This window comes from Tupaia chinensis, unplaced genomic scaffold, assembly GCF_000334495.1.
Source record: "Tupaia chinensis unplaced genomic scaffold, TupChi_1.0 Scaffold000023_1, whole genome shotgun sequence".
Taxonomy (NCBI): domain Eukaryota; kingdom Metazoa; phylum Chordata; class Mammalia; order Scandentia; family Tupaiidae; genus Tupaia; species Tupaia belangeri.
This window is the reverse complement of record NW_006159453.1, coordinates 2,463,713-2,473,457: the sequence shown is the minus strand read 5'-3', so window position 1 is coordinate 2,473,457 and position 9,745 is coordinate 2,463,713. Positions and strand designations below refer to the sequence as shown.

At 35.5% G+C, this 9,745-nt stretch overlaps 1 protein-coding gene across 2 annotated transcripts in view; it reads right to left on the bottom strand.

Annotated features, from left to right (window-relative positions):
- Nucleotides 1-9,745, bottom strand: part of HFM1 (helicase for meiosis 1) — a 106,588-nt gene that overhangs the window by 57,671 nt on the left and 39,172 nt on the right. For both annotated transcript variants that reach the window (XM_006140160.2, XM_006140159.2), the window contains exons 13-18: nucleotides 7,218-7,261; nucleotides 7,009-7,110; nucleotides 6,426-6,571; nucleotides 4,566-4,660; nucleotides 3,071-3,204; nucleotides 1,924-1,971 (exon numbers count right to left, since the gene is read on the bottom strand). In XM_006140160.2, the coding sequence (XP_006140222.1) occupies nucleotides 1,924-1,971; nucleotides 3,071-3,204; nucleotides 4,566-4,660; nucleotides 6,426-6,571; nucleotides 7,009-7,110; nucleotides 7,218-7,261 (569 nt within the window). The remainder of the gene's footprint in view (nucleotides 1-1,923; nucleotides 1,972-3,070; nucleotides 3,205-4,565; nucleotides 4,661-6,425; nucleotides 6,572-7,008; nucleotides 7,111-7,217; nucleotides 7,262-9,745) is intronic.

Genomic DNA, 9,745 nt, shown 5'->3' with positions numbered 1-9,745 from the left:
AAAAAAAAAAAAGAAAAACATTAGGAAATAAGAAATGGAAAATTATTTGTTGATGATAACATGTATGCTAATGTGCTTGATTGAACCAATATACAGTGTAATCTGGATGGAAAATCTCATTTTGCATGTTGTAGTGATGTACAGTGAATGAATATAAATAAATAAATTAAAAAAAAAAGATTAGACTTTAGTTTTTAAATTCCATTGAAATATTGGTCAATAAAAATACAGCTATTTTATAGAACTGTATCTTATCAGTAGCATTATAAATACATGAAATTGCTTATCACAAATAGGGCATATCACACCACAAACACCACAATCCTTTTTTTCCCCCCTTTATTTTTTACCCTGTCAGAATTTTGGGAATGTGTGAACCATGCTAAAGCATGTTTTTCAAGCTGCCAGGGCTCGGACTTGAAACATGATCAGTCATGTAACATCCTGCTCTCTACAGTACTTACATGCTGTGCTATAGAGCCACCCCCAATGTATTTATTCTTTAAGCAAGATAACTACTATTTCATCCTTATCTCTGCAGTTTCATTTGCCTATATGTATATCCAAGTAAAGAATAAATTAAAATAGGCTAAATGTTTATAAAGGATTCAACATTTTTTCTTTTAGTGGAAAAAAGTGTTAGCATAATGAAGAAAGCAATTTTTAACCCTAGTAAGTGCTTGACAATATATTGGTATTTTAAAAGACCAGTTATGGGAACCAGCAGTTAGCGTAATGGCTATGTCGCTGGACTCCCATGTAGTTGACCGCGGTTCGCATCCCGGACCCGGTGGCTTAAAACTCACACCGGGCACGTGTGCGTGCGTGCCCAAGATCCCGAGAGGAGAATGGAGGAGAAGGGATTGTTGTGTGACCATCCCCTCTGGGGGGTGATTTCTCGCTTTCTGTCTCTATGTCTGTCTGTCTGGTGAGCGCACGCACCCTATAGTGAAAACCTCTAAAAAAAAAAAAAAAAAAGACCAGTGATGAAATACTAAGTGATTAACCAAATAATAAAGCTAGGATTTGATAGGAATACATTACTGGCACCAACTGGGATAAGGCATCTATACTCAAACTAGGATTATATTTCAATTAAAATTATCCTAGAAAAGATAAATAAAGAATGGGATCTACAAGCAACATTTTTAAAGATCAGGGTCGTTTTACTTTTGTTAATTTATATCTTTAATTTTAAATATTTATGTATTTAAGTTTATTTATTGTTATTATTATTTTTTTTTTACAAATTTGGCCAGAGAGATGCAGAGAGTGAGAAAGGGAAAGTGTGAAAGCAAACTGTCAGTCCAGGACATGAATCACAGTTGGCCATGTGGGAGTCCAGTGCCTTAACCACCACACCACCTGCCAGCCCCTGTGACCAAGGTCATTTTATTTATATTTTAATTTTTTTCTTAAGAGAGATTTTTCCACAAGGTGCATTTGTTTGCCTCAGAGAAAGAAAGCAAGAAATCACCCCCCGCAGGGGGGATGGCCATGCCTCCAACCCTTCTTTTCCAGTCTCCTCTCAAGATATTGGGCACACACTCACAAGCACCTGGTATGAGGCTTAAGCCACTGGGTCTGGGACTTGAACCAAGGTTGACTACAAGGAGTCCAGCAATGTAACCATAATGCCATCTGCTGGTCCCAACCAGGGTCATTATAAAAATAAAAAACAAATAAACTAAGTCAACATATACAAAGGAAGGCATTCTGATAGAATTAATAGATTCAGTAAAAAAAAGTACATTTTCTAAGCTTTATTTACATATGAAAAAGAAATAATTCATACATTTATTTTTATAGACAAGTTTACATTTTAAAAATAATTTACAAGAAAGTATTCTTACTTTCAAATAAGTGATCTTTTTCATTAAAATTTATAGAATATAATTTTTTAAAGAAGGAAATGCATCTAACCTTGTAATTTTGCCTCAATTCCATCTTTGTTCAGTCCAGATTTAAAACCTGTGTAAGTCAAAATAGAATTAATTTGCTTCAGCTTTACAGGTTTCTTATAGACTTCAGGTAACTAAAGAAGAGTAATCTCATTAAATCATTAAATCATATATATATATATATATATGTATATATAATAACTTAATGACTTCTATAAGGCTTAAATATCTATAGAAAACAGCCACCTTTTTTTTTTTTTAAAGAGGTTTTTTGCTATAGGGTGCGTACGCTTGCCAGACAGACAGAGAGAGACAGAGAGACAGAAAGCGAGAAATCACCCCCTGGGGGGATGGCCACACTGCAATCTCTTCTCCTCTATTCTCCTCTCGGGATCTTGGGCACGCACGCACACATGCCCGGCGTGAGTTTAAGCCACCGGGTCTGGGACACAAATAGCAGCCGACTATATGGGAGTCCAGAGACACAGACATCATGCCAACTGTTGGTCCCAATATATATTCTTTTTATGAAGGATAATTTTGTCCTGGGAGATCTGAAAGTTTTGAGCCTTATGTGTTTGAATACTACTGCAATGAGTCAGGTTTTAATTAGACATTCAGAACTCCAAGTATTTTTATTTCCTACCCTGTACCACATGAAAACAAACAAACAAACAAACAAAACCTCTAGAAACAACATAACCAGATCTCTGCTGTTGGTAGAGACAAGATGAAAACTCCAGGAGCAATAGTAGTATTATTTACTTTGATTTCTTATAAATTGGAAAGAAACTGTTCAAATCCAGAGTAAAAGAGCATTTGAACAGTAAATGTAAACAAAATTCAAGAGCTTTTTTTAAAACTTAGCTTATTTTTAATGATTTAAAGCATTTCCGTTACTTTTATTGGGGTTGAATTTTTTTTTCTACTAGTTCTATTTTTAATGGTGCCAATTTCAAAACTTACTGAAAGATAAGTAAAACAGATCAAAGATTTCTCATTTTTTGTCTACTCTTGCTTCTAAATATATTTGTGACTATTGTCACCTTTCATTTCTGTTTGTTACTTATTAGTTTCTTTAATCTATTCTGTAACCTATTAGTATAAATATAGACTATGCTGGCTTGAAAAAAAGGTACTACTTTTCCAAGTCAAAGAAAGTAACAAACCATAATAAGATGGATTTTTCAAGGCTCTGATATAAAGTAAAGTTGATCGTATCCATTCCAAAGCAATATTCACATCTGTGATGGTACGCAATACTATTTCTGCATTTAAATGCTCAATAAGATGTCTGTGCAAACTAATGGGAGGGAAAAAAAAGAACAACCTTTGCATTACTGTATGCATTTCAATGCCATGATTCTCTTTTAAAACTTTGATAATTACACACCCATTGCTACTTTCATAATTTATAAAAGATAACTTAATTTTGAAGAAATAGGAAAGAAAATCTTGAAAAATCTGTTCAACTTTTAAAAAGATTTGAGATTCCTCTCTACTTTGTAGCTTTAGAAGACAATTTATTGCTCTAAAAAAGGGTGGGGGTAAATTATGTCCTATTTTCTCCAAGAGATAATACAAGAAGAAATTCAATAAATTCGTGAGAAAATGGAATTAAAATATAAGTTTATTTTGGTGAAAAAACTGTGAAATCAAGGCATAGTTTTTTTCATAATACATATTTTCCTTGAACATTTTGAAGATCCCATGTAGATCAAATAGTTTATTAAAAGGTCCCAAACTGCTTTTCTCTCTTATTATTAAACAAATTTTTAAAACATAAAAAGATAGGGACCAGCAGGTGTTGTGGTGGTTAAAGCACTGGACTCTCATATGGCTGACTGCAGTTGGAGTCCAGGACCTGGTGGCTTAAAACTAATGGTGGTGGTGAAGGGGGACCAGCAGATGGTGTAATGGTTAAGTTGCTGGACTCCCTTAAAACTCATGCCAGGTACATGTGTGTACATGCCCAAAATCCCAAGAGGAGAATGGAGAAGGGGTTGTGGTATGGCCATCCCACCCGGGAGGGTGATTTCTCACTTTCTATCTGTCTCTCTGGTGAGCACGTGTGCTCTACAGCAAAAACCTCTCTTAAAAAAAAAATCATGCCAAGCATATGTGCATGTGTGTCCAAGACCCTGTGAGGAGAATAGAAGGGATTGCAGCATGACCATTCTCCTTGGGGGGTGACTTCTCACTTTCCCACTCTCTATCTGACTGTCTCTTTCTCTGATGAGCACTTGCACGCTATGGCAAAAACCCCTAAAAAAAGAAAGAAAAAAATCAGGCCAGGTATGTGTGTCCAAAATCCCAAGAAGGGAGTGGAGGAAAAGGGAATGTGGTGTGGTCATTCCCCCTAGGGGGTGATTTTCTTAAGTTCCCTATCACTCTCTGTCTCTCTCCAGTGAATGCACAACCCTATGGCAAAAACCTTTAAAATTTTTTGAAAGGATGTTTCTCCTTGTATTATAAATTAGTAATTGTAAACTTATATGATTTAATATATAAATTGTGAAATGATCATAATTATTGAAGCCTTATTACAAATTAGGCCATTTAGAACAAGGATATCTGATACCACATACTAAGAAACACCATTGAATGCTCCTATTTAAAAAAATAAACCTAATTCTTTAAAAGGACCCAAACTTTCTGTATTACCTGCTTTCTACAGTGTCACTACAAGCTAACATCTGAATGTATTTCTCTCTTGTACTTAACCGAGTCATAATAACTGAAGTAGCTGTAGTGTCAAACTGGAAGGGAAAAAAATCACATAGAAAAAATTTAGTAAAACAGAGCACATCTTGGTATCAAACCTCTTCAATAACTCAAGACTTTCATTTTATATTAAGTAGCCCCCTTGACTTACATAGAGGTTAAGAGGCCTAAGAAATCCTTTTTGAAATTGAGTGTTAACTGAAAATTTAATTTAAAAGCCTTCTAAGAGTATAGCTCATATATGCCACTTTGATTTCAATTTAACATATTTTAGCAATATTAAAATCAAAATAGGGCCAGCAGGTGGGTTGGTGGTTAAAGTACTGGATCCCAAATGGCTGACTCTGTGGTTCGAGTCCCAGACCCATGGTTGCCCATGTGGGAGTCCAGTGCCTTAAACAGCATACTAACTGCCAGCTCCAGTGCATAAGCTTTAAAATATATATATTTATGATATTCTTTGTCCCATAAATGACTTGCCTCTCTATTTTTCTCCTTAATGTCCTTCCTCATACTCTACTCCTTCACCCACCCTCTTCCCACACTGTATCTGGTATTCACAATCATTTACTATGTTTCTATATCCTTTAGTCATCTAGTTTCGACCATAGAGTGGTGGACATTCGTTATATATCAAGTGGCAATGAGAGAGAGAAAGGAGAGAGAAAGAGAAAGAGATGTACACCTTCTACTGGGTCAAGGCACATCATGATCTTCCTCCAGTCGTCCAGCCTGTCAGATACAAAGCACTCATGCACATGCCTAGTGTGTTTCAGCTGACAGGCTGGAGATTCCAAATGGGGTTGCCATGTGTGATCTGGCTTCTCTTGACTAGTACATTACAACTTTGCCACAGACCCAAGGGCTGACTATTACTGTCACAATGCTTAGGGATCACTACTGGCATTAGTGTTAGCATCGAGGAATGCTATATATTCTATAATGCACATGACAGTACTACATAATAAAAAACGGTTCCACTCAAAATGCCAAGAGCATCCCCATTCAAAATCGAAAACAAAACAACGTAAAACCCTCTAAGTCAAAAAACCCTTAAACACCATATCCATTCATGAAACATCCCTTCATCAACCAGTGGAAGTTTAGGAGTGAATGGACTGTATCCCATTTAGGGAGTCTTGTTCTACTTTTATTCCTCCATTAAGGTGGATTTTCTCAGTTACATTACTTTTTTTTTTCTGGTGTAAATTGCATTTTTAAAAATTATATTTATTTATTTGTCTTTTCATTTAATTTTTTATTTCAATTTCTTTTATATATTCACTCACAGGTTACTTAGCTTGCAAAGTGAATATTCCAACATGTGTACATTTCTCACCAGTCCAGTTAACAATACTATAAAGTTATCCATTTCTTTGTCCCATAAATGACTTGCCTCTCTATTTTTCTCCTTAATGTCCTTCCTCATACTCTACTCCTTCACCCACCCTCTTCCCACACTGTATCTGGTATTCACAACCATTTACTTTGTTTCTATATCCTTTAGTCATTCAGTTTCAGCCATAGAGTTCAGACACTCCTTACATATTAAGTGGAGACATACAATGTCTCTCCTTCATAGCCTGGCTAGCTTTACTCAGCAGTAAATCTTCCATATTTATCCACTTTTTGTCAAAAGCCAGGGTCTTGTTGTTTTTTATAGCTGAGTAGGATTCCATAGAGTATATGTGCCACACTTTAAACCTCATTGAAATGCTAGTCAAAAAATACACAAAAACAGTTTTTTGTTTTTAGTATGTCTTTTTAAAAAGTTACAAAAAAACAAGTACTGTCACTTACTTGAGGTCGACCAGCTCTACCAATCATCTGTAGAATATCTGTTTCACTGTACTCTTCAAACATTCCTCCAACATAATGCATTGTAGATTTTATAACTACTAGGTGAGCAGGCAAATTTACTCCCATAGCTAACGTACTGGTAGTAACTGCATCAGATTAAAGAATTTAATTTCAGCCTAATAACTATTGCTTTAGGAAGATATTTTCTATAAGAGACATATTCTTATAAATGAAATAAAAGCTCATATATAATAACTATAGAAAAGAAGGGAAAAAAGAACATTATAATCTAAAATAAAAATACACCTTAAAACCAAAAACCTATTAAGTTCTTAGTTTTCAAATTATACTACGTTTAATAACATAGTAACATACAACATAGACGTATGTTAATGACATAAGAACATAAACACTGCCAAAGAACTTATTGTAGCCTATGTATATATGGATAGTTATATAATTTTAAATTCTTAGAAGAAAAGTAGACATGAGACAAAATACTTGAGCTTCTTCCTTTTTTTCCCCTCTTCAAATAATCTTCTAAAATATCTTATAATATCCACAAGAAGTATGTTTTACTTACAAAGAACTGGTAGATCTCCAACAGTAAAAGCTCCTTCAACTACTTTTCTATCTGATAACTCCATCCCAGCATGATGATAAGCAACACCATGCGTTAAGATATCTATAACAGAAATATATCGTTTGATAGTTATTGTAAATATTTAATCAGTAATTGACTCCTTTTGTCTATATCTGAAAATATTACTAAAAACTCATCTCTAAACCTACCTCTCAGTTTTGAATCTCTTATGGAACATGCACATTTCTGTAACCTATTTAAAAATACCATAAGATTATTGAGTTATTCTCAGTAATATCGGAAAAATCTTAAATAGTTCAATTAGTTTGAAACTTAAACTATCAAAAGATTTTCACAATAGCATTAACTAAAAACTATTGTTAAAAAATAGATTATATCTAGCTTTCATATTTAGAAGTCTCTAATTTATTAGCTGTAACATTAAAGCTCACTTAAAAAGTTTTTAAGAGGGTAGGTGTACTTGCCAGAGAAAGACAGAGAGACAGAGAAGGAGAAAGCACAACCTAGTGGGGTATAGTCGTGTCACAACAACTCGCTCTCTTCTATTTCTCCATCCAGTGGGACTCTGGGCATTCACGTGCATACTTGACATGCTCTCCAAGCCACCACACCAGGACTTGAAAAGCAGTAGGTCTTGTGGGATCCAGCTCCCCCAAATACTAGGTTAAGTAGCCAGCTCTTAACCCAGCTAGCTTTTAAAACAATAATTTAGAAAACTCACTTTTCCAGAGGGAAACAAAACAAAACACTATAAATGGTGATTATATTTATGCATCAGAAAAGTCTACCCCCTTAATTCGCCTAAACAATACTTGTAAGAACAACAATATTTCAAACTCTATCAATCTCTAAACAAAAAAAGATAGAAATAAAAAATAGTTATTATGCTCTGAAATATGGGACTTAAAAAAAAACTTGGTTGTGGGACCAGCAGATGACGTAGTGGTTATGTGACTGAACTCCCACATGACCGACCATGGTTTGGGTCCCAGATCCAGTGGCTTTATATGCATGCCGGGCGCATGTGCGTGCATGCCCAAAATCCCAAGAGGAAAATGGAGGAGAAGGGATTATGGTGTGGCCATCCCCCCTGGGGGTAATTTCTCACTTTCTGTCTCTATCTCTCTGTATCTCTGGTGAGCACATGTGCCCTAGAGCAAAACCTCTCTTACGAAAAAAAAAAAAAAAGAAAAATAAACCTAGGTTGAACTAAAAGAGAAGAGGAAAGTAAGAAAGTTTTGTGAAATTTCAAAAGAAATTCTAGATATTTTTGAAGATTTTGGAGGTTTGTAGGCTTAATTCTTAAGTATGTCTAAGAACCCTCAAATCTGTGTTTTTCCATTTTTTTATTGCAAGTATGTTACTAGAAGGTGCTATTTTATAAAATTTTGTTATTATTGTTATTTTAAGAGAGATTTTTACTACAGGGTGTGTGCACTCACCAGAGAGACAGAAATAGAAAGGAAAAATTCCCCTTCTCCCCCCACCCCAGGAGGGATAGCCAGGCTGCAATCTCAATCTCTTCCCCATTGTCCTCTCAGTATTTTGGGCACATGCACACAGGCACCTGGTGTGAGTGTTTTTAAGCTACTTAGTTCGCTTGAACCGTGGTCAACTATGTGGGAGTCCAGTGACTAACCATTACATCATCTGCTGGTCCCTTATGTTACTTTTTAAAGAGATTTATAATAGAATGAAGATAAAAGAACATGTTACTATTAGGTCATTGAGAAAGTCATGATGCATTTTTGCACAGAAAATATGTCATGACTTTCCCGGCAACCCAGTATTAAGCATAATTCTGGGATATGTACTGTTAGGTGACTCATAAATGTGGCCTTATTTAATTATAGAAATATGGTAAGATAGCCGATTCCTATGTATCCAACCCTGATTAAGAAATTGAAACTGAGAGAAGTAATATACCTAATGCACATAGTAGAAGTAGCAGCACTGTATTTCAAATCTAACTTCATGCCTTTTCTAATATCAGCATTTTATTCCTCAAACAAACAAATAAAAACAAAAAGGAGACCCAAGATTAAAAAAAAAAGAAAAAAAGGAGGGACAAAGAGTGAAGGAAAAATAGATTTAAAAGAGTTTCTTTAGTAACTAGGTCAGACAGAAAATTTAAAAAATAATTAAGATATATGTTTCTGTGTAAGAAAATGGTTATCTGGAACAAAATTGGCTAATTTGTGTGCAGCAGAGAACAGGGAAAAGGGGAGAGAATGGAATGTAATTTAGGAAACTTACAGGCTTTATATTTCAGTTCCTTACTCATATAGATAAGTTCAGCTCAAAAATAGGTATTATTATTATTAAGTATTCACCTTAGGAAGACACAATTAGTCCATGTGAATAATCCCATCATGCACAAAGAACTCCATATGTTTTTCAGAGTTAGTTCATAAGAAAATAAATCTAATTACTTGATAGACCACATCTTGTTTCTGATTAAAAGTGACATGGGGGTGGGAACCAGCAGTTAGCGTAATGGCTATGTCACTGGACTCCCACGTAGTCGACCGCGGTTCGCGTCCCGGACCCGGTGGCTTAAAACTCACGCCAGGCGCGTGTGCGTGCGTGCCCATGATCCCGAGAGGAGAATGGAGGAGAAGGGATTGCAGCGTGACCATCCCCCCTGGGGGGTGATTTCTCGCTTTCTGTCTTTATGTCTCTGTCTGTCTGGCGAGCGCACGTGCCCTATAGCGAA